Source organism: Rhea americana, unplaced genomic scaffold (assembly GCF_003343005.1).
Source record: "Rhea americana isolate MKP2758 unplaced genomic scaffold, rheAme1 scaffold_46, whole genome shotgun sequence".
Taxonomy (NCBI): Eukaryota; Metazoa; Chordata; class Aves; order Rheiformes; family Rheidae; genus Rhea; species Rhea americana.
This window is the reverse complement of record NW_028186601.1, coordinates 4,820,057-4,845,945: the sequence shown is the minus strand read 5'-3', so window position 1 is coordinate 4,845,945 and position 25,889 is coordinate 4,820,057. Positions and strand designations below refer to the sequence as shown.

General features: G+C 37.9%; 1 protein-coding gene across 1 annotated transcript in view; it reads left to right on the top strand.

The window, feature by feature from the left end:
• Positions 1 to 18,767, top strand: part of DCAF13 (DDB1 and CUL4 associated factor 13) — a 25,823-nt gene extending 7,056 nt beyond the window's left edge. Inside the window, exons 7-11 of the mRNA XM_085316311.1 lie at positions 3,336 to 3,418; positions 5,031 to 5,195; positions 8,640 to 8,775; positions 16,467 to 16,630; positions 17,488 to 18,767. Of these exons, the coding sequence (XP_085172437.1) occupies positions 3,336 to 3,418; positions 5,031 to 5,195; positions 8,640 to 8,775; positions 16,467 to 16,630; positions 17,488 to 17,575 (636 nt within the window). The 3' untranslated portion in view covers positions 17,576 to 18,767. The remainder of the gene's footprint in view (positions 1 to 3,335; positions 3,419 to 5,030; positions 5,196 to 8,639; positions 8,776 to 16,466; positions 16,631 to 17,487) is intronic.
• Positions 18,768 to 25,889: the final 7,122 nt, after the last annotated feature.

The window sequence follows — 25,889 nt, the reverse complement described above, 5'->3', positions numbered from 1 at the left end:
AGCACAGCCCTCAGGTGTGTCAGCCCCTCCTCCCAGCTTGGTATCATCAGCAAACTTGCTGAGGAGGCACTCTGTCCCCTCTGCCCCCTAGGCAGAGCTCTATTCCAGTTGCTCTSTCACATAAAGAGCAACTCCACCAGCTCGCCTCCCTGGCCTGTCTCTCCTAAAAAGCACATAGCCATCCATGACAGCATTCCAGTCATGGGAGCTGTCTCACCATGTYCCCGTGACTRCAATGAGATCATGGCCCTGCKATCGCACACACATCTCCAGCTCCTCCTGTTTGTTCCCCRTGCTGCGTGCATTGGTGTACAGGCATTTCAAAGAGGCGGTCATGCCTGCAGGTTTTCCCGGAAGGGTGTACTGGGGTCCCTCATAGCCATGTCCCAAACGCACATCCCCAGCTGCATGCACCCGTTGGAGGCCCCCTAACCCAACTTGTGTTTTGTTGTCTACCCTGTCTGTATGACACCCCTCCTCCCCCCCTCCTACCTAGTTTAAAGCCCTCTTTACGAGGCTGGCTAGCCTGTTTGCAAAGGCAAATGTGGCCCGCTTGGTGAGGTGAATCCCATCTCTCCCCACCAGTTGTTGATCTTCAAACCATGAATATATCCTTCATGAGCTCTATTCTTGCATGATAAAACCTATGCAGCTAGTATAAAAATTTCAAAAATCCTTTGCAGTGAAATCAAAATTAGATTCCATATTCATATATGGTATTTACCAGTAACATGAAAATTCTGGCTCATCTTTAAGAGAACGTATGTATGTGTTTAAAACAAGAAACCAATAATTTGCATGCAAGCATTGACAAACTGGTTCATAATCAGTGTTTCTTGAGCCCCATAAGTATCTTAACAATTTTGCTTCTTGAGGTATGGTGTTGTGGCTTGTCAATATGCAAGAGTATCCTTCTGGTATGTGATACACTATTTACAATGACTATGGGCTAGTGTATGCTGGAATACTGTAATGACACTTAAAATAGTCATACAATAGGAATATTGTTGGCATAACAGTATTTCTTTCTGTGTGCACCAACAATTTTTGCTGAAGTTTCATTTCCACCACTGAGAGAGTACCTTAAAAAAATTGTCAAATTTGAGATGTGAATGCAAAAATGAACTCAGCCAGTGCTGTAGATATGCAATTAGAAGTTAAAAGGATGTAGTTTGAGCATTTGTGAACTATGTTTGAGTCTATTTGAATGTTAAACACACATACATAGATTTATATAAAAATGGTATGTGTGTATCTCACGTGTAACTAGTAAGCAGTGTGTGTAGGCGCATTTCCTGCTATAAGAGCAAAACGATAATCAAAACTTGCTTGCATCTGTGGATGCAGTGGCTTCTGCTAGGTTTCTGCTGAGATGGGAATAGTTGTTCTGTGCAGAGACAGGCTGAATGTCGGTCTGACTCTGCATTGAAAGTTAAGATCTCTGTACCTCCCAAGAGAAGGATGGTGCTAAAGAGGTGCCTTGCCCCTGGGGAGACACTTGCTCCTAGTGCAGCTGTATTCCTGATGTGATCAGCAAAGCAGCTTACACATTATGCAAATAATGATGGTGAAATAAATTTCCAAAATGCCATTATTAATGTATTTACAACAACTTAAATTACTTCCAACCCAGGTTGTTGTATGTGGCTGTTACTGAATGTAATGCTAGAACTGTACAGGGCATCCTTTTCTTAGGTGCTATTTTAAATGCAAATAATGATGGTGAAATAAATTCACTGCTATAGTCTCAGGGAAAAAAAGCTGTGAGGAAAGAGGGAGAGCATGGACTCTTCCTTTTCAAGAAGCTTCCTTGATTGTTAGCTTTCCAGATGTACATACAGAGTTTATTAGAAGAACAATACTGAAATCTGAACAAATTCTAGTTATGTACTAGCATAAACACAGCCTATCCTTTCAGTAAAATCTGTTTTTTGAAGTAGAAAACATTTCAAACATCTGATTGCATTCAGTTCTGGATGCATGTAACTTCTGGAAATACGCAGTATTCTGCAGTGTAGACTTCGTTTGGTATTGAACCTAGAAATAGTTGTAATCTAGAAAATGAGGATTTGTGGAGAATGAGAAATGTGAGAATATGCACACACTAATTAAGTCACAGTCCCTTTAGAGGGTGGAGCAGTAGATGTCATCACTTGTAACTTGCTTTGAAATTTTGTTTATCATTTTAAAAGTTATAATTGCACAAGTGCATTTTGTTATATGCATGTAAATTTATCGCGTTTGGTATAGTAATTTGAAAAAGAAAATGAAGTTTGAGTACGGTAGGATTAAACTCCAAAATTTCAGGATTTCAGAATTTTCAGGTAGGATTATGGTTGGTCCGGAGTATTATAGAAAATCCTGTCTGAAGTTGTTCTATTTGTTAATAAGTTACTCTAATTATTCATCTRCTTTGTCAGGCATACTCTATGGGAGTTACATTTAAATACAATGTTTGAAATCTTCAAGAGCCAAAGTAGCCAAATCTGTTGTGTCATTTTGGTAGTCAGATGAGTACCACCATGCCCTCTATCATGGTTTCCCAGCTGTTGTTGCCACTGCAGTCCTCCAAGTTGGAAGCATCCAGTATTTTGCTTCTTAATACCTCTTGTTTCATCTGCTGTTAGCAGAGTGGAAAGGTCTTATTAGGGCAATCATCAGCTACGTTGCTTCTGCTTTAAGGCGAGCTGGCCTCTTTGTAGCCATCTGCTTCATCTTATGAATGTGAAGGAACTAGTTCACTGCTAATGTAATGACAGTGGTGAGTAAATTACGTTGTAGTAACTATTTCAAACACTGCTTGGCAYGTCTCAGAAAAACAAGAAATGGCAACTAGCCTACAGAATTCATAAACTGTAATTGCTGCAATAAAATAACAGAGGGATCGGAAAAATTGGGAGAACATCGAAATATTATTACTTTGCAAATGCTTACATCCTTTGATGAAATAGATATTGTATAAACAAACAGGCTTAATTAAATGCTTAATTAAAGGCTCCTGTAAATATGATGGAGAAGTGAGGTTTTCCTGAAGGTTTCAGGTTGGCATCTTAGTTTTAGGGTAAATGACAGCTTAGGAAGACTTGATTCCAAAATGTCTCGTAGAGAAAAAGTTTAATTGCAGCATTGCACAAAGCATTGAGTATGTGATCAGGGATAGGAGGTCCTGAGTGCTAACACTGCTAAGGAAATACATATTGCTGTTCCTCTGCTATAACTCCATATCTAGAAAAAAAGGGCTTACCTGTCTGCAGTGGTATAAGAAGCTTTGTATTTGAGGCATAGCCTGTGTTTTATTACCTATAACAAGGCAGCAATGTATAAATACCTTTCAGGTCATCTTGAAGATGAGGACAAATACGTTGTGTTGGAACCCCATGGAAGCTTTCATTTTCACTGCAGCAAATGAAGACTACAAGTATGATCCTGCTTTTTGATAATTCTTATCATGTTTTTAATCTGTGTCTTGGTGATTTATCATCATTTTACTATGTATATATTTTAACTCAAATTTCAAGAGTTTAAGTAAATTTACTTAAGTAATATCTTAAAAAAATACATGCTCATTAATTTTAAAAAGTTGATGGTAAGCTGCCTCTTGGCAGGTATTTCAGTAGGGATGGAGAAAGCACTGTAATTTACCACAAAAAAAAATAGCCACTGTTTTTGTTCTATCATAAAAAGAAAAATGCATTTGAACRAATGCAAGCATAGCTGCAAAGGGACCTAGAAATTAATCACTGTTGCTCCAACCTGAGGCAATGTAAGTGTTTATTTTCTTGCCAGCTATCATGAAGCTTGATATCTTGTGCTGATCAGCTATTTTGATGGGAACATTTCTATAAAATTAATCTGTTGTGAAACAGTTCCAGAAACTCTAAYACTTATCCTTTCAATGTCTTAGAACACATTTTTACTTTTGGAAAATACTGTTAATTTGAATAGCTAATCTGATACTGAGAAAAGTTGCCTCTGAAACTAAGCCACTGCAAAATGTGCTCTATATACTTTTTTCCAGGAAGCCAGTGATCTAACAATAGATCACTGCTGTCTTCTAGAACATAGGAGTTTTATCGCTTATCTTAAGGCTGTTCTTCCAAAGAAATGGAATCTGGCCCAGACCTTGAAAGCAAGTGTTGAATTTAATATATTGGGGTTTTGCTTATTTTTGATTATGGAAAAGTAAACCTAGCTAAAGTATTTGTTCATAGCTGCTTTCTTGTTCATACTAAACTAAAAATGGTAGCTGTTACTGTCAGTGTTAGTTAACTGTCCTCTTAAACTAAAGCAGTTAGTATGACTGCAATGGTAAGTGCATATATCAACAGCACACCCGCAAGTGTTAGCTGATTAAAAGCATCTATTTTCTAAAGGAATAAAGAAGGAAAAAGTAATAAAGGCTAGTTAACTATTGTATGGAAGACATTGAACTTGTATACAAGTGCAAACAAACTTCATCTGTTTTGCCTGAGCTCTGCAGTGCTTAAGAGCAAGGAAACTGTGTAGCTATTTTTAATGTGATGCTTTTCTACAGATTATATGCTCTACTGAACCATTAGCTCCATGTGTTGAGGGATCAGTCTTTTCTTGGACTCCTGCAGATTCTCTGCCCAGCTGACCTTCTAAAGAAAGAGAACCAACCACATGGGAGTGTCACAGTAGACTTTGAGTTACTAAGATTCCAGTGTGGGAAGATCTAGAAACCTTGTAGAGTTGGTAGGTGGACAGGTGGCTGGAGAAATAGATTAGGTCGGTGACCTAAGAACAGATGCTGAAGGGAGTAATGGAGTCCTGTCTGTCCTTTGAGAGAAGAAAAAGAAACTTAGATCTGGTCCAATAACTAAAGCCACTGTCAAGCCCAAAGTAATAAATCTTCCTTTCTTTTCATATGTTRCTAGCAGTTTTAGACAGTTTTCAATATGGATCTATCCTTAAGCATGTTTGTACATGATTTAAGTAGCTGTTTATTAAAAGTGTGCTCATTACTGAAGATGTTAAGATKTTACATTGTTGGTCTTTTTATTTTAAAGCTTGTATACTTTTGATATGCGCTATCTTGCATCCCCTGTGATGGTGCATATGGATCACGTGTCTGCTGTTCTTGATGTGGATTATTCTCCCACTGGGAAGGAATTTGTGTCTGCCAGCTTTGATAAATCTATCCGCATTTTTCCTGTTGACAAAGGTCACAGCAGGTGAGTGGTTTTTTACACCTCTTCTGCTCTCATGCACCACTATGGCCTTCCTCCCTAGTCCTCAAAATTCTTAATTCAGTCATTAACATCTTCGTTGAGACATTCACTTTCTGTGAATTTTAAAATCTTATTCTGTGTATAACTTGAGAGCGATGGTTCATGCAGCTGACAGATAATTTTGGAATATGCTTTAGAACAGAACTTTCATTTAACAGGTAGCAGTACTGMTATTATAATTTTGGATTAAAAATACAGCAAAATCTTGTGGGTAAAATTTCTCAAACACGTTACGTGTTTGGGTTTTTTCTTCTGTTTCTTTTTGATTCAAAGATATCCAAAGGGAAGGTTGTATTATTAAGGAAACATTGGCTATATATACAAGTGGAAGATTTCCTTCCTCCTCTTTAGCATTTTCCTAGTTAATACTCTACAAATCCGTATTTTTGTTTTTCTATTGCCTCATACTTTCCTTGACATTATTGCTTTCCAACTAGATTGAACATCAGTTCTGAATTGTTGTTCTTATATTTATATTTTACCAGGATGAATCCCATCTTATTTCCTTCTCTATATCTTTAATGCATTTAGTTTTCTTTGTACTGTATCTGTTATCACTAGTGTTTGTAGTGCCTCACAAGACTGTAGCATTTGGGTTTTTTTTTACTAAAGACATTACATGAAAGATATGGTTATATGAATTCTTTATGATCTGTTCGGGACATTTTTGTGATCTAATTCACTTCCATTTATTATTACCTTCTGCTCAGGCTTTGTTAACCAGGTTTTGATTCATGTGACAGTTCTTTGAATGCAGCTCAGTATGAATTAGTTTTTTATACAAGATTTCATAAGGCAGTATATTAAATATTTTGCTGAAGTTCAGATTTGATCTACTTTGTACTCCATTATTATTATTTTTTTTTTCAGTTTGATGAAAATCAAAGCAAGTTATCAAGTCTGTCTGGTATCAGTTGTTCTTCATAGTCCTGCCTTCATTATTCTCTGTCAGACCTTCCATTTTTTTCTTTATTCTTAACTTTATTTTACTTTTTTAAGTTGCCCTCCCTCTTGTCCTTTAAAAAAAAATGCTACTACTCATTTAAATTTGAGTTGTTTCCTCTAGGATTTTGAAATATTAATTGGGGAAGAAATATATTGTATGCTGTTTGTATGCTTCCATACATCAGCAGAGATTGAGAGAAGTTGTTTCCATTTTCCTTCGTAACTGATCTACAAGTTGTTTTCACTTTCTCCCTGTCCTGCAAAAATACTTTAAACTGTAGTTCCTTTCTTTTTTTAATTCTTGTATTGTTAAACAATGTGATAGCAGCCCTTGTGTTCATCAGATTTTTCTTCCTGTGGAAGAATTTACTAATGTTTACTGAAGCACCTGATAAAGTTCCTGAAATGCAAAGTTAAAGCACAGTGCTGCCGTTGAGGGAAAACTSAGCAAATCCCATCATGCCACAGTGAAAGGCTTTATCTGTTTGTAGCAGGCTGTTGACAGGTCTTGCGGAAGGAGAAGACATTTTTTGGCAGTGTGGTTGCCGCAAGTGTAGAGAGGAAGAAACTTGCAGATGAAGGACTCATATAAGCTGAGTAGATCATTCTAGGAAACTTTTTAAAATTTTTTAAAAAAATGTGCTTTCTCAGTTTTTCATTCATTTCATTTTCATTTTCATTCATCAATTAATTTCATTGTTGAAATTAATCCTATGAAATGGAGAAAGGGCTCCAAATAGAAGATCTGATCTCTTTTGGAAAATTGAGGGGTACACAGGTACATAGCAAAGATCCTGACTATATTCCATTTAACTCAGACTTTTGATCCCCTAACAATTTGAAAAACTCTATACTTTCAATGCTTTCTATTTTTATTTTTTAAATAAAATTTAAGATTTGGAAAATCAATATCCATAAGAAGTAAGATCTATCATGAAGCTAACTGTAAGTTCAGTAATTTCTTGGTAAATGGAACCAGATATATCTGTGAATTTTTTTTAAACAAAGGTTCCTGTTATTCAGCCATATACTTTTATATTTTTTTCCTTTCCCTGAAAATGATGTTTGATAACTTGTGATGATAGTAGCAGGGGAGACAAAGGCTGAACATTCAGAATAGGGAGAGAAAAAAAATCTTGAGTTTACTCAAGGGTGGACAAAGAAATGTTTTTGTTATTGAGTAATAGTAAAAATTAAAGTAAGCATAGAAATGCTTATAAAAGTTTGTATGTACATACAAAATATAAAACACCAGCAGCAGTAAAAACCTGCTGCAAGTGTTAATATTTTTTGCAGTACTTATGCTCAGTCTTTCACAGTGTTCTTGTAGAACATCACTGTGAATTATGAAAGGGGTTAAGCTTATGAAAGAGGGTTTACTGGTTTCATCTGTCCTTCTCACAACCTCATCACCCCCCCTCCACAGCCTAGTTGTTTCATGCCTATCAAATAGGCTTTGTGTGCATGCTTCCTTTCTGATACTTCTTGGATTTTATTTATAAAAATAACTGATTTAGAAGAGAGAATGGTCTTTTAGCTGCAGTGCATGACCAGTACGCACAAGAGGTAAGTAGTAGCAGGCAGTTGCATGCCCAAGGAATGAGTAGTAGCTGACAGTTTAGGACTTTTTATTCTTGACCTTTAGAACACTAATAAAATAACTAAAAATGTAACACAAAAATATCCTGGGTCCTATATTTTTATAGTAGAATTAGTAACTTTTTATGAATAATATTGTTTCCTCTGTTTGGTACATACTGAATAAAACTCAAATGACGATTTCCTTTAAACATGGAAAATGTTTCTGCATGTAACATTTGAATCAGCAGGTGCTAGCACTTGTTGAGCAAAAGTCTTATCTGCAGAAATTAAATATATTTTGGGGAGAAAGGAGGGAAGTCACAATGAAGATTATGAACATTGTCWTGTTCATAAATGGACAGCTGAAGGTGAAATGCTTACTGTTTTCTTTCATGTTCGCAATAGTGATGCCAATCCTCTGGCACCCATTCTTCTGTGGTCYCATTCAGTAATGCTTGATTACTATAATAGCATATTAGTGAAAAATACTACGGGTACTTTTTGATATGATGTTGTATACCATTAGTATGTTGTTTGAAAAAGAGTGGTTTATTAGCTACTTAATGTAATCTCTATGAGAGCACTATTTAAAGCATTTGTAAAAGGTAGTATTTTCTCAGTCTAACCAGCATATCGTATTTGAATTTATAAAAATACCTGTCTATAGACATATGTATTAATATAATGCATAAATATAATTAGATATAATTTAAGATCTGGCACCTCGTTTAAAAAAATCAGAATATTGTTTAAAAGTCAGAAAAATACATATTCTAATTTGAGCGGAAAACTTTATGCTATTTGAAAGATAATGTTAAGAAAAGCAATTCTAAAATCTTAAAATATTTTTCTTTGCTTTAGGGAGGTATATCATACAAAGCGAATGCAGCATGTCATTACTGTAAAATGGACTTCAGATAATAAATACATTCTGTGTGGCTCAGATGAGATGAATATTCGTCTTTGGAAGGCTAATGCTTCTGAAAAACTGGGAGTGGTAAGAGACTTGTCTTTTGTTATTGCATGACAGGCTGTGTTTTAGAGGTTTTTTATTACAACCACTTAACCTATTAAACTTCTAAAAACTTCTGTTTCTAAAGTGAAATTTCAAACTACAATCTTACATTTTTCGTTAGAAAACTAACATGCCTCTGTGCATAACATAATACAGTTCATGTTGCAGCTACTGCAGGTTTTAATATTAAGCAGATGACAAATTACATTCCTCRTTATTGCTATGCAAGGTGATTTTTGTTGTTTATAATTATCAGTTCAAACTAAACTAGACTAGAGTTTTCTGTGTGTGYGCAACAGGTGAGAATTCATCCCTTTGCACTTCTGAGAAAGCGGTAAATTCCGGGAGCATGCCATGCACAAGTGATTCTACTGAAGTGTAGGGTCACTACTTTTAAAAATGTTCTGTGAATAACATGAAACAGTTGCTTGCCCAGTTCATACTGTGGTAAGCAAATGCATGGTAGAATAGATCATTTGCACTGATGCATAACCAGGATTGTCATTCACCTGTATAAATACCAACAGGGCAAGTAGTAGACTTCAGTCTRATAGATACCTTTTTCCAGTTACACTTGTTCAAAAGCTGATGTATAGACAAAGCCAAAATGTGCTATTACAATTATCACTTGCATATATCCATCTATACGGTCTTGTTAAAAAGTAYAGAATAACTTTGCAGAATAAATTTGATAACTTTGCCCACTGGGAGTAATTCCTTTGCATAGCTTTATAKTGTTAGAGCATTTTGGAGATGCTTACAATGCTGCTTCTGTGTGTGTCAGCATAGCTGCCAAATAGTGCTTGGAGGAATTCCTACTTGATATTGTAAAAGATTGAGAGGAGAGGAGTAGGAAGCTGTAATTTGGGGAAGGATATTGTACAGTTAAGGGCCTTGATCCACGCCACTGTTACGGCTGGGGCTGTTTGTGCTTACTTGAAGCTCCGTTAAGTGATAGTATCCGCATTAAGAGGGAAGGGGAATGGAGCTGGGAGAGGGGACAGGTGAACGGGAATGTTGTGTGTACTGGGGCTACAATGTGCAATGGGAAAAATCCATGCACTGTTTTGCAGTGTGAGGGGCTTGATGTGGGAAAGCACAGCTAAAACAGTGGGTGTATTTGTAGCTGCAGCCCCCTATGGATTTTTGAAAATCCTATTGTTTTTCTTATCCTTGCTATAGAGCTACAGATAAAAACCTTTATACCCTATACAATATCTGTGGTTGAAAACAACTATTTAAATTTAATTTCTTAAAAGCATTGACTTTTCTTTTGTGTTTATGATGCTGTTTCTTTCTGTTCTGATTTGTGGGATTTATCCATGGATGCTTCAGTCAAAGATTTAAAATTCAGATATCATCCCATTACCTGCTAATTTCACAGATTGGACAATGCTCACTATGGACTTCACATTTGGATTCAGTTTTTATGTTGAATTTGCTTGAATGGTGCAGTACTAGGCAGAAATACCACCTATTTATTTGCTGGTGTATCCATATACTTACTGGAACACCCTTTTCATCTTATTTTAAACTCTTTATTCASCATCTTCATACCTAGTACAGAAGGAGAGTGCTGTCTTTCTCTACCATGCAGTTCCAGAACAAATTGCCTGTTCTTTACCCTCTCTTTTGTGTGAAGGACGAGGTGGTGAGCACAATATATAAAACATCTTTTTCATATAGGATGATTGCTAGTGTTTTAGTGTGTAAACAGAAAATTCATTCTCTTGACTATTTTTAGATGGCATTGGCATCTTTCTTATGAAATGTGAGGATACTTTAGATTTGTGAAGTGATGAGCAAAACCAGTTACTTCTGTAAAATACAAATATTGCATACCAAAAGGACTGCTTAACTTATGGCTCAAGTATTCAAAAAGTAGATTGGTAAATGCCATTCTGCTCTTTTCTGTAGTATCTGCATCACTGACAGTTGTCTGGGGATGGCTCCAAAAAGGACACTACCAATCATGATTGTAGGGTATTTACTATGGTCTACAGATCGGTACTCTTGTGGTCCTTGACTTCTTGGTGAATCCTACACAAAATTGGCCATATTTTTCCAGTTTTTAAACATGTTGTTTCTGCTTGACATGTCTCTTGGAGGTTGTGCATAGGATTATGTTTTGCTAGTATGATATCATTCTAATATAGCTTTTGTAACATGCATGTGTTAAGGGTTTGTAAGCATTTCTAATGAAGACTTTGGGCCCTCAAATCTCAATAGGACTGAGTTGAGTTACCTATAACATATAGGTTAAGTGTAATTTTTGGTCTGTTTTCTAGAATATTTTAGGCAGCTAGATGTCCTATCTCAAAAAAAAAAAAAAAAACCCAAACTATTTGGAAAATAAAAGTCACCTTAAGAAACCAAAAATAAGAAATATGAGAAGGAATTTCAAGGGACATAATAATGTATATCGAAAAACTGAATTTGAAATTTCTACTAATTTCACATGAACAGAATTAATGAATTTGGAAAGAATTATGTTAAAATAAGAGCAAATAATGTTTCACGACTTCATATGTTTTCTGGAAATGTGCTCAACRTGATGCCATTGAGGCCTTGAGTTTAGCAAGACACAGAAATTGCAAGTGTCCAGAGCTGCTATAGTGCTTCCAAAAATATTTTTATAGTAACTGTGAAATCCATTTTTTCAGGTGTTGAGAGAGTAATTGTTGCTACTAAGGATTAGGGTGGAATCATTACGACTTCTCAGATTCTTGAATATACATTGGAAGTGTCACTTGCATTCAGCCAGCTGTGCCACTACTTTGTTTGATCCAGCCTTGTAGTTTCTGTGATTCTTAATGTTTCAAGTGCTAATGCTTATTTACTAGGTTCCACTGGTTTTATTTAGCACAAGTTCTTCCTTTTTTAGAGGACTGCTGTCTTATCTGCATAGACATGTGCCTGCTCATTTTATAAATGTCCAGTTCTTCCATTTTCTTGAACGTTTTCAACTTTCAAAGYTGAACATTCAGTAATTCTGTCGCAAGTGTCAGAATATGTCTTAAATGCTTAGTTGCTTGGGTCTGCTATTTTTCTTAGCTGAGAAAATTTGATTGAATGACTCATCYAAAGGTCACTGTATTCCTAATAAAATGCCAACATCTTGTAATACATTGTATTCCAGGATGGATATTTTTGGGCTGGAGGTGGGTGGAGACCAGAATTCTGAAAGAGAASAGTAAAAATGCTAATGAACATTTTTTTTCCTTTGGTGAGCACTTGGTCTTGTTTTCAAGATTGTCTGGTTCCAAGGAAGTTGGATTGAATACAGTATATGTTGCAACTTGACTGATGAATAGTTATGCAGTTGGAAAGTTGTACTTTCTGAACTGTAGCTACCCAAGCAGTCATCAGTTCTGACATGCATGTTTTCTTGGTTTATTAATGTATTTGGCATTGCACTCATTATTTAAAATCAGTGAAACATTAAAGTAAGAATCAGAGTCTCTAGAGGAGCCAGAGGCGTGCTGTGTCTCTACTGCACTGACAATTAAGGCTACATGGGTTTTATGTAGAGGTAACAAAAACCAAATCTTTTTGTTGGAGCTGCTGCAGAGGTTGCTTTAAAACAATGTAGTGCTCAGATATTTTCTGAAATAAAAGTCTAGCTTTTTTCAGTAACAGCATGAAGGTAAATAGGGCTTTATAGGTTTTTCTTTTTAAAGGAATAAATCTGTAGCTCTGCATATGCAAACAATAAAGATGAGAATAAGACTCATAAGATACTCCAGACTGTTCATTTGTTATATATAAAACTTGACCTGTTAAGTATGCAAGTAYGCTCTTTTTACTGTGACCTTGGAGAGGTTTGGAATTTCTAAAAGGTGGAATGCTTTTGCCGTCTAAGGAAAAGGGGAAGRAAGCTTTTCATATGAGTAAAAATGCTGGAAAAGCAGCACTGATAGAATAGGTTTCATTAATAAAACAGAATTCATCTAATTGATRCAAGGAAAGGGCTATGTTAGGTTTTTATAAACTGTAGTGGTAGCAATTAACTATCAGCAAAACTTTAAAAAGTTGTATTGTTCTTCAAAATATTAAGACACTATTTTCCACATCTGTGGTTTGTATGGTGTTAGATGCTTAGGATTATTACTTCTGGGAGTAATGGCTAACAAAATTTGATRTTGTTACTTTTCCAAAGAACTTAAGGGTTAGAACAGAATACTGGACAACTGAACGAGAAAGCTTTCTTCCTAAGAAAGCTTTGTATTCCAGTAAGTGTAAAACATTAGTATGAGAAGTAAGTGTAACATTAGTGGAACATAGGCTTACTGCTTTCTTACAAGATGCAGACCTAATAGCTTTTGAGTTAAGGATTGAAAAAGATTGGATGAAACTACAAGTCTTGTTTTTGATCTAGCAAAATGCATTAGCAGGAGAGCATCAAAACTGTCTTAAGTAATTGTGTATCCTTTCAGTCGTCTTCTAGTAAAAAGTTCCATTTTTTGACATAAGGCTGAAAACTGGCAGTACCAGATATTGTGTGACGTGGCATTCTTCTGGTAGTGAGTTGGTCTGGGATTAAATGCACATGTGGCTTCATCYCTTTAGCTATGATTTTGAGCTCTTAACATCTACATTACTTTTCTTTTGTGGTCTCCACTTAGAGATGAAGAATCCTTTTTGATTCAACGAAACAATGAGTAATAAACTTCGTAGCAATAAATTTAGAAAGGAATTTTCAGGAGAGCAATAGAAAAAAATTAAAGACAAATTGTGATATGGAAAACTGCTTGGATATGTTTKCATCCTAAAAATATGTTGCATCTGTGCTTTATCTGACTTAATTTAGAAGGGCAACCTGGGCAGGATAGATAACAGCCACTGCATATTCCTTTGCTGAATTGCTGCAGACTAATATTTTTAATTTTTTAAATACATGTACAGTAAAAATATACTCCATTTTAAAGGGAGGATGATTTGTTAAGGTGATTTTAGCATTTCAGTCAGAGCTCTGGGAAAATGCTTACCTTCATTCCACTTAGAGGGGGAAAATAACTACCCTCTATTACTTTCCGGGAAGAAAAGGTGTAGACTGTTTACTTGAGGACATGTTTTTGTATTACTGACAATTTGTGCATGTTTTATGATTTTTTTTCCTGCTTTTATTCACTCTAGATGCTTGCTGTGAAGTACTGCTTCAGTAGTGGCACAAATAGCCTTTTTGCCACCTAACCTTTCTCTCTTCCTTGTAGGAGGTTGCACATTTGCATTTTGAACGTATGAAGAGTCACACATCACCTTTGAGTTACACGTCATATGTTTTTCATTCGTGATGTCATATAAATCCCAATTTATTACATTGTAGAGTATTCTAGTCATTATAAACAAAGTCTTTAGTCCTGCTAATTTGTGCTGCTTTTGTAGAATCTTCTCCAGCACAAAGCGCTATGGGAAGTAATGCTGTTCTCCTGTGCCGTTTAGGTTGACCTTTGTAGAATGACTTGCAAGAGAGAAATTGGAGTTCATTRCGTTATTGCAGTCTGCTTTCTAGGCTGTCTGGTATATTTGATAAACGGATACTAACTTGTCATTTACACATGATTTTCTTTTACCACTATACAGATGAGGGTACACRTAGCACTGCCTTGTATATGGGGCATTGACTATTTGCAGTTGGAAGTGACCAGATAGATGTGTTTTTACACATTACATTATGTGTAAAAACAGAAACAGACTCAAACATAATCACCACTTCATCTATATTAATTTTTTAAATAAGATATCCTGGATGTATATTTAATTTACAGATTCACCTCTGTCTGCAGAATCATCAAGGTTACATTAAATCAGCAGCAATTTGCTCCTCTTAAATTAAAGAAAAATCATTGCATTTAATTAAAATAAAAGCTCTTTAATTTGGATTATGTTGGCAGTTTTCTGCAGAGTAGGAACACCTGGGACTTACTGAGAGTGAACCAGCTATTCAGCCTGACTCAGTAGAGGAATTTGACTAAAGGGGGCATGGGGTATAGTGCTAGTGGGTTAGGATTGTAGAATTTATTTGTTTGCAATTTGAGAGATTATGATAAAGGTAAGTAAAGTGGAAAGATTTACTTTAATGAATAAACATAAATGGAAAAACAGAGGATAAGAATAGATCTGTCTCTTTGATATATAAATAGGAATTTTCTGAGTGATGAGTTTAATGGCAGCTCTACATCTGGTACCTGGTTTCTTTATTGTCCCAAAGGAGAAACTACTTTGCCATCCATTTTATTAATATCTTGCTTTCCGAACATTTCATAAATTCTGAAAAAAAAAAAAATATATTCCAACAGAAGTCACTTTTTAAAGGTGGCTTCCAGAACAGAAGAGAAGTAGCCAATTGCTGCTGAAAAAATGCATGCTTCATAAAGTAGCTGGAATTTACAAGCGTTGTTTGCTCTAAGAGTCTCCTTTTGTTGTTAATGTCAGAAATTCAGGTCTTGCCTTCTCATGATATTTCACAGAAATTGGGAAATTAGTGAAATGGAGTCAGATGTAAAGGTGAATTAATAAAAGTTGTCTGAATTACTGATTTGTTTCTAAGACTTTAGGTGCAGGCTAAGGGAAGGAAGGCAGAAGACTTGTGCCAGTACGTAAGAGTGAGTTTCAGATGTTTGAAGCACTGGAGTTACAGATTCTGTTTGTAGGGGGAGGTTAGGAAGAGATAGGATGTGGCAGATCTCTTTATTAATCTGAAAACCCTAAGTAGCTTAGGAGTGCTTTGGTCAAAGTCTGAAAGTAAGTCAACTGAAATTTCTGCAGATAAAACAAAATTGAAAATACCTAGAACTTAACATGCCCCATGAAGCAGTGCATACTGCTTCAAAATACAACACTGTGAGATTTTTCCTTCTGAYATATAAGGACCAAAGGAAACATGCATATTTTCAGAAGTAATTCCTCTGTAGGTTAACTTAGAGAAATGGGGGGGTCTCACTTTTCATTGTTAGTGATGGCTCAGACATAACTTTATTAAAAGTTATGGATAAAATTTGGATAAATTTAAGTCTCTTCTGTGGTAATACTAACACACCTCTATCACAAGTACCTGAAATACTAAGATATTTTAGCTGCATGACAAAAGCTGGAACTCCCCATGTGGCATACAAGCAAGCTAATACATGCAATATCATATGTATACTGTGCTTCCTAATGGACTTTTTTAAAAAATAGATCAAGGCAAGATTTAGGCCAGATAAGGAGCTGTTTATAAAGCTTTATATCAAGACAATTCATTTATAGCATTTGTACATATACTGGCTAATGATTAAAATGTCTGAGAATCTTTGTTTCACTGCAAAAGCTGTTAATCAGCAGAAGTTAGGAGAGCAAACATTCTCATCAAAAAGGTTTTACTGTCAGTTATTTCTATTCTCTCTCCTTATCTRCAGCACATTAAAACCAGATTTTAGGGAAGTAAGCTGAATTACTTCTCTGAACTTTGAAATTGTGGTAATGTGTTGTGTTTGAGCAATGAGATACTGTAAAAGCTGTAGRTTTCTAATACTTGCTTGCCATCATTTTCAAGTTTCTGTGGTTGCAGTGTTTTGATAGAGGAAAGATATTTAAATTGAGATTTAAAGTTTCATTTTGTAGAGAAAATACTGTCAGTTCCATCCCTGTTCTTTTCTAACATTGAGGATGTGTGTTGTGCTTTCCCCACATAGCTTGCACCCCGAGAAAAGGCAGCTATGAACTACAATCAGAAGCTGAAGGAGAAGTTCCAGTACCATCCACAGATCAGACGCATAGCTCGGCACCGTCACTTGCCTAAAAGTATCTTTTGCCAAGTCAAGGAACAACGTATCATGAAAGAAGCTCGAAGGCGAAAGTATGTCTTCCTTTTCTGGCTTTGTCTTTCTATCTTAATACAATGCATCACTTAATGCTGTAGCAGCAGTGTATGGCAGTATTGGAGCTACAGTCTATGAGAAGAAGAAATATGAATTACTTTCAACCATCTAATTAAGTGATTGTGAAATACTGTATTGATTAGCCTTCAGTTATAAGGGAAGCACAGTCAAGTGCCAGTAGCAAAAAGGACTGGCTATGTCTCCAAGTTTACTGAAATAATACGAGAGAATATCAAGTTGGAAGGAGACACAATGCTGTGTTGTGTGCAGTGTGCCACAACATTGCAAAAGGAACAGGGTTGRTTTGGTTTTTGGTTTTGGTTTTTCTTCTTAAATGCCAGACTGCAGCATCAGCATGAGAATCTTCAGTAACCTGGAACGCTGGCATATTGGAGTTCAAGGAGAGGAAGGTGGCATACTTTACTGTTGCCATGAARTTCTCAGTTAAGACAGAAAGTGATGGGTCTTAGTCATTTTTTTTCTCAATTTGAGCAGCAATCCCTGCTAACACAAAAAMCAAGTGAACTGTGTCGCAGAGAAAAAGGTTCAATGTAAAACTTTTTCTAAATTAGCCAACTTTAAAGCTTGGATTTTTTTGTTTTGTTTTGTTTTGTTTGTTTGTTCCTTCCCCCTGCYCCCAAAGGACAATCCTTCCTTTCAAAGGAGGAAATGCGTTGGTTTTGATTAATAAAAGCAAAGTAATTATGGGGAGGGGGAGGTTGTTTGTTTTTAAAGTTGCGGGTTATCTCCAGTAGTAGCTTAAGGAGGAAACTAGTATTTCTTAATTCTTCTYGTGCTGACTGCTCAATTTCATTTTTCTTCTTTCTGTTTCTAGGGAACAGAATCGTCGTAAGCACAGCAAACCAGGATCTGTGCCTTTTGTGTCAGAGAAGAAGAAACACATTGTGGCAGTAGTGGAATAATTGTTTTTCACATTTACAAAATGTCATTTAAAAGCAAATGTTCAAATGAATTCACTGTACAAAATTTGAGGGTCACTGGTAAGACAGTGGCTCTGGAGACATTACTTTTCTTCTGTGCATGCACTTGCTCTGATTTCTCAGGTCGTCATCTGCTTTGGGTGCTGATGATGTCCTGAGAATTGACATCGAGTCTTTTATTGACATCCATRCGGCTGGTGTTACTGGGTCCAACTCTGTTTATTTCAGTGGAATTTTCCCCTTTTGATATAAGCAGATAACTTGATCCTTGGGGTAGGATATCAGTAGCTCCAGCTCTATTCCTTGGTACCTTTCCTTCAAAAGAAGAATGAACATGAATCAGAATTGGCAGCTGCAAATAACTTAGTTTCATTAGAATCTTAAAATTAGGTATCTTTACACTGACTTTTTACAGAAATCTAATGAAATAAAAAAGTGACCATAAAGCAGTAGACTAGATCATGATTATTCCAAATGACTAATACACTGCACTATATTTATTGCAGAGCACTGTACAATTTTCTTTTTAAAAAGAAATTCAGTACGACTGTCAGACCTCTGTGAACACATCTAGAGTTTTGTTTTGCTCTTAACTATTGTAACAAGACTTGACAAAACTTCAAAGACTGTTAAAGTTGCTAATACTAATAATGATGTTCTTGAATAATAACTTTTCTTTAGCTTACACAATTTGTCATCTTTCATCCAAGTTTTAGAAACCCAAAAGCTTCTTTAGATGAGTTTTATTATAAGTTTCCTGTTTAAATTTTGTATTAAAAAATAAAAGCTTCACATTTCTAAAGGTATCTGCAGCCCAAAACTTTCACTATTTATACGAGAAATGCTTTACCTGTCCTTCAGTGGGCTAGACTTAGCTTTTTACTGAAGATACAAAGGTCCTCAGAAGAACAGAAAACTATGCCAGAATTCAGCTAGGCCTTTTAAGCTGAAGCCTTTATCTTTCAGAAACGTAGGGTACTTAATGACCACAAATATTATGATAGATTCTTGGTAGGCATCTTCTGCTTTTAGTGTTGTTTAATATTTTCTGTACAAAAGCATTTTTTTTCCAGCCTTTGCACTACTATGCAGTCTGTAATCACATTTTCTCCCCCTTAAGTTTATGCATAAAAAGTATTTTATGAACCTTATTCGAATAAACTTTATAATTTAACTTATTTTCTGTTTTTCACTTTGTAAATACCACTTTTAGCACTTTTCTTCATGTAGCATCCTGTTTAATATATCTGCTGCATATATATGTAGATGCATATGCATCTGTAGTTCTTTACTCTTTTATTTGTCTCTTCTAGCACTGCTGGGCAAGATTCCTGGATTATTATGGCAAAATTATAGCMATTTAGTGATAAGAAGCTGTAATGCATCTTTTAATCTTTGGTTCACTTACCTTATGGAGTAGGAAAAGAAGCAGATCTGGAGATCTGTAGGATAATGAGAAGCAGTGGAAGAGATCAGGGAAAAGACTGGTGCTGGCAATGTGCCTGTTGTACTAACACGGCACGCTGCGCACTCTCTGCCAAGTGGAGTTTACTTCCTTCCTGGAACAGTKAGAAAATTGAGGGAGAATGTGCTGTCCAAAGTATGGCTTGCRACACAGCTGTAGTCAAGTCCTGAACAATTTGCAAAGCCAGGCTTATGTTCTGCATTTTGACAAGAATTTTCAGCTTTTTCAATTGAAGTTGAGTTGGTGTAGTTGTTTGTTGGTTTGTTTTCAGACCTTTGGATCCCAGTAATGCAGTTAAGTCATCTTAATCTCTGGTGTGAACAAATTCTACCTCTTAGAGTTTATTGGCTTGGGTGCAAAATTCTGAATTCAGCTAGAGAGCATTCAGTTCTGGAGCTAGTTTGGTCACCATAAGGTATGTTATCTATGAGGCTCTGCTGCACTGAATGGACAGGCCAAAGAATCTCTGGATGTGCAAAGAGCTTTTATATTATTGATTTCAAACAGGCCAACAAATGGAGCAATTTAAAGGATTAAGGTCAACTGAAACTTGCTGAAGAGATTTAGCAGTGCACTGAAAAAGAATAAATTTAAAGCTTTATTTTAGAGTACTTAGAGGCTAGTGTATTGGGATATGAATTCTTTCCTTTTCCAAATTCAGTGGATGTGGTCTTGTACAGAGATTGGCCTTGTCATCCAGCAGGGTTGTATCAAGTGGGACACCCTCCCTTAGCATTCCAGGGAAAAGTCTGTTTTCCAAAATCAAGTCTTACTGTGACTTCTAGGGACATAGTAGTTGTAAAAYCAATACAGGTATTCACTGAGGTTTTCTAGTTGCAAGTTAGTTGTCTGGATTCTGCAGGTGCTGTTTGCACTTTGTTTAGAGGAGCCCTCATCATGGACTTGCATTTTGTTGTGCTTGCTTCTGTTGACTTGTTAAAAAGTTCCTTCTGTAAACCTTTACAGCTGATCTCCAACACTTTGTGGCTGTACGCCAAAAATAGATAATGCCATGATACTTAAGAGAATTTTTTTTTATTTAGATATAGTGGTTGCTAAGTGGCGGCTCTGTGCTCCCAAGAAGGTCTTATACAAGTCTGTCATAGGCMATCACTGAAAAGATGCAGAATTTGTGTTAAAGGAGGTGGAGCTCTTAGTCTTTTTTTTTCCTCCCCTTTTTTTCCTGAAAGATTTGAGACACATGACCTGACTTTTTCTTAATCACCTTAAAGGAGTTACCTAAATGAGCTGCCTAGATTTACCTAAATTATTATATAAGAATATGGATGCATAATTTTTACATGTATGTGTGCTCAAGTTGCACGTGGAGTAAATTTTTTAGYATCTTTTTTTCTGAGGATTATAGGGAAATAGATAAAACCAAGTAAATAGRTTGTGCTTATGCTTTTTGCCAGTGTCTGTGTGGGTGCTCCACACRTTGTTCGGGGCCTCGGGGCCCAGGGATTTCTCCTAGCCCAGCCCACAGGATGCGAGGCTGCTGGGCTTCCATGTCCGCAGGTGCAGCCAGTAGCAAGCGTGAACACGTGTTCCCAATACCCACGTAGCCATGGGCACACACGCTGTGCAGGTACACGCAGTACGGACAATGTGGTACACCCAGCTGGCCACACGGATTCACACAGAACGGCTTTTCCTGGCACCTGCATAAACACAAATCACGCTTGCTTCATACCGTTCAGTCATCGTCCTCCTTTCCAGCTGGTCATGACTGTAGTTCACCAGTGGAATATACAGGTGCACAATATGGGTTTCTTAGTAGCTGGTATTAGACCATTAGTCCATGCAGTAACTGGCATCCAGCCCCTAGTATTCCCCAGTTGCTGGCTGTTGGACCCTAACGTCCTTCAGCCTTGCAATCCTACTTCAGTGGCTAGTATTTATTCCTCTTGTGCCACTCATCGGCTAGTCCAGCTTGAAATTTGCTAGCCTTGACTCATCTATAAACACACAGGACAGTTAGAAACAGGGTTTATTAAGAATACAGGTTGGACTGCAGTGATGAGTGCAAGGCTCAGGCTTAGAAGCACAGTAACCAACAAGTAACCAAGTAACCTTCACCCACCTTTGGTGCTTCCCTTCAAGTTCCCATAATAATTTTTGCACATCCTTGCCATCCCCTTAAATGACCCTTTAATAAATTTTACACACCCTCATTTTTTCTTCTATCCCTAAATTTTCTTCTGTATCCTGTATGTCACAGAATAACAGAATGGTTGAGGTTGGAAGGGACCTCTGGAAAGCATCCAGTCCAACCCCCCTGCTCAAGCACCATCACTAGAGCACGTTTCCCAGGGTCGTGTCCAGATGACTTTTGAGTATCTCCAAGGATGGAGACTCACAACCTATCTGGGAAACCTGTTCCAGTGTTCTATCAAGAGAGACATGGAGCTACTGGAGAGGGTCCAGCGCAGGGCTACAAAGATGATMAGAGGGCTGGAGCATCTGCCCTATGAGGAACRGCTGYGAGAGCTGGGCCTCTTCAGCCTGGGGAAGAGAAGACTGAGGGGGGATCTGATCAATGTGTCAATGTGTACAAGTACCTGAAGGGAGGGTGTCAAGGGGACGGGGACAAACTCTTTTCAGTTGCCCCGTGTGACAGGACAAGAGGCAATGGGCAGAAATTGAACCACTGAAGTTCCACCTGACCGTGAGGGGGAATTTCTTCCCTGTGAGAGTGACGGAGCACTGGAGCAGGTTGCCCAGAGAGGTTGTGGAGTCTCCTTCTCTGGAGATCTTCAAGGCCCGCCTGGATGCAACCATGTCTACCATGCTCTAGGTGACCCTGCTGAGCAGGGAGGTTGGACTAGATGATCTCCAGAGGTCCCWTCCAACCTTACTGAKTCTRTGATTCTATGATTCTATGATCATCCTCACAGTAAAGAAGTTTTCCTTATGTTCAGGCAGAACTTCCTGTGTTTCAGTTTGTGCCTGCAGCCTCTCATCCTGTTGGTGGGCACCACCAAAAGGAGTCTGGACCCATCTTTTTTACACCTTTCCTTCAGGTACTTAACATATGTTAAGATTCTACGCCCCCTTCCCCCAGTTCTTCTCCAGACTGAGCAGGTCCAGTCCTATGTCGCTCAGGCAGTATTCCCTCTCCCCCTCATTTGCCTGGCAGTGCAGAGAGTTTCCTTCAGTCATTTTACAGTRGTTTTCATACCAGGGACAATGGTCTGATCATTCTCCTCTGAGTTTTAGGAGAAGCAATTCAATGTGCTCCATTTTCACTAATTGTTTTTCTGATCCTTGCTACGTCTTTGTGTTTAATTTGCTTTACCTTTAGTCAGATAATCTAACACATTTTATTTCATGAAAATATCTTTCTTTGTAGTGCCTTCTGATCCTAKTTTTGAGACCAACATAGTGACACTTGGAGTAGAATCTATCTTGCTGTAAATGTCTACAGTGCAGACATGGTAAACAGCTTGGGTATATCTGACTTCTCTTTGTACTCGGTCGAGAGAAATAGTTGCTTTCAGGGTTTATTTCTCCCATATTTTAGATATCTGTATTATGATTTTCAAAACTTCCTGTTCTTCTACAGTTAACATCAGGACACCAAAGACAGCTACTTCACTTGTGATTATCTAGATTTGTTCAGAATCCCACACAGAGTTGATTAGGTTGAAGATGAGCAAACCCCCAAAAAAGTGTTAAATCAGGGAGGCAAGTGCAGAGCTTGGAGAAGAATATTTAGCAAATTTAGAATTTTATCTTAATGACACTACTGTTTAAGACAGTGAAGGTTGGTACATGGAATTGGTTTGTGATAGACGTTTTGATTTAACTAAGTAATAAGCAACAGCAGTGCTGCTTTAAAAGGGGTTATGTTTTGAAAAGGATGTTTCTGTAGCAGTCACCTGGCTCTTGGCTAGAGGTACTTCTGTCGATTTGAAGAAATTACAACTTTATTGAATGAACTGACATCATAGAGAGGTCATGCTCTTAAAATGGAATATATTGTATATGATAATGTATATCATATTTCTAAAATATGACACGTCTAATAAAAAGAGAAATGAAGGAAAGGAGTAGTCAAATGAAATGGTTTCCACGTGGAATAATTATTCTTCAGCAAATGCCCATTCTGGGACCATATAACCTCTTTACCAGTCTCATTACTTTGTTGTTTCACTTACTAATGAATTTACTTTTATTAATATATAATGGCACAATTCAAAATTAATGAACCTGTTTCATTTTTAATTTAAAAACCCATCTGCTAAAGGACTGAGCTTGTTCTTCCCATATGACTGCATCCTATTTAGGCTATATGGGCACGTAATAACATAAAAGTATTGATTAACTTAATACAATCCAATACAGGCTAAATCAAGTGGCAGCAATAACTTTTAATATGGAGGAGTTAACTTACAGGTTGACTTTTAAATACATATTTCATTTGTTTTGTGTGTGTGTGTGAATAAAGACTTTGGAATAACATTTTTAAAGATGACTTTTCTATAGATGTAGCTGCATTTCGTTTCTCAAAACATTTTTTATATTTAAGATGGTGCTGAAAGGGATTTTTTTAATTTGTATTATTTTGTTTGATACAGTCAATGGTTTCTTAAAATAATGCGAAGAGAATAAATAGGAAAAACTGTAAAGATGCTTTGCATACATAGAGTACTACTATTTAGATATAGAGTCTCAGGGCAATAAAGAAAATTTTTTTTTTTGGCATTTTACTATCTCAAAATAAGTAAGATTAATTGCCTGAATACTTGAAGATTTATTAATTTTAARGGATGATTGTAGTGAAAAATAACTTTTAAGATGTGGAAGTCTTCTACCAGACCTTCTGTCTTCCAAGGAATTTCTAGAATTAAGCAGTGGGGCATGTGAGAAAGATGCCAGTGAGGCAGAGTAGTGTGTACTGCAAATGGAGATGAGAAGCATGCTGAAAAGGAGGAGAGCAACCTGGGCCGAATGGCATGTCAGTATAGATATAGGTGAGTGTAGTCAATTTACAGCCTGTGGCAAAAGCGAGCGCACATGTTCGTTGCCTGGTAATAGCAACGTAAAACCCAGAATCACAGACTGGTTGAGGTTKGAAGCRACCTCTGGAGATCATCTAGTCCAACCCCCCTGCTCAAGCAYGGTMAAGTATGGTGACCTAGAGCATGTTGCACAGGATTGTGTCCAGGTGAGTTTTAAACGTCTCCAGAGAAGGAGACTCCACAACCTCTCTGGGCAACCTGTGCCAGTGCTCTGTCACTCACAGTGAAGAAATTCCTCCTCATATTCAGGCAGAACTTCCTGCGTTTCAGGTTGTGCCTGTTGCCTCTCATCCTGTCACGGGGCACCACTTAAAACAGTCCAGCTCCATCTTTCTTACAGCCTCCCATTGGATATTTATACATATTGGTAAGATCCCCCTTAAGTCTTCCCTTCTTCAGGCTAAACTATTCCAGCTCTCGCAGCTTTTCTTCATATGACAGGTGCTCCAGTCCTTTAATCATCTTTGTAGCCCTACACTGGACTCCATCCAGTAGCTCCATGTCTCTCTTGGACTGGGGAACCCAGAACTGGACACAGTACTCAAGATGAGGCCTCACCAGGGCTGAGTAGAGGGGCAGGATCACCTCCCTCCACCTGCTGCCAACACTCTTCCTARTGCACCCCAGGAGACCATTGGCCTTCTTTGCTGCAGAGGCACATTGCTGGCTCATGGTTAACTTGTCATCCACCAGCACTCCCAGGTCTTTCTCTGCAGAGCTGCTCTCCAGAGGGTCAGCCCCCAGCTCGTACTGGTGCCTAGGGTTATTTTTCCCTAGGTGCAGGACTCTGCGCTTGCCCTTGTTGAACCTCAGGAGGTTCCTCTCCGTCCAGCTCTCCAGCCTGTCCAGGTCTCTCTGAATTCTCTCTGCACAGCCCTCAGGTGTGTCAGCCCCTCCTCCCAGCTTGGTATCATCAGCAAACTTGCTGAGGAGGCACTCTGTCCCCTCATCCAGGTCATTGATGAAGAAGCTGAACAGGATGGGACACAGTACTGAGCCCTGGGGGACACCACTAGCCACAGGCCTCCAACTAGACTCCACACCACTGGTGACGACCCTCTGAACTCTGCCTTTCAGCCAGTTCTCAATCCACCTCACTGTCCACTCATCTAACCCACACTTCTTGAGCTTATCTAGGAGGATGTTATGGGAGACAGTGTCAAAGGCCTTGCTGAAGTCAAGGGACACAACGTCCACTGCTCTCCCCTCATCTCCCCACCCAGTCATTCCATCATAGAAGGCTATTGGATTGGTTAAGCAGGATTTCCCTTTGGTGAATCCATGCTGGCTACTCCTGATAACCTTCTTTTCCTCCACATGCCTGGAGATGACATCCAGAATGAGCTGTTCCATCACCTTTGCAGGGATGGAGGTGAGGCTGACCAGCCTGCAGTTGCCTGGGTTCTCCTTCTTGCCCTTCTTGAAGACTGGAGTGACACTGGCTTTCTTCCAGTCCTCAGGCACCTCTCCAGTTCTCCAGGACCTTTCACAGATGATGGAGAGCAGCTTGGCAACAACATCCACCAGCTCCTTCAGCACTCGTGGGTGCATCCCGTCAGGGCCCATGGATTTGTGGATGTCAAGTTTGCCCAGATCTCTAACCCGATYGTCCTCAACCAAGGAGAAGTCTTCCTTTCTCCAGACTTGCTCCCTTGTCTATAGGGTCTGGGATTCCTGGGGGCTGCCCTTAGCAGTGAAGACTGACACAAAGAAGGCATTCAGTAATTCTGCCTTCTCTGTATCCCTTGTCACCAGGGCCCCCGCCCCATTCAGCAGCTGGTGAAGTAAATGTTCTGTATCCAAAGGC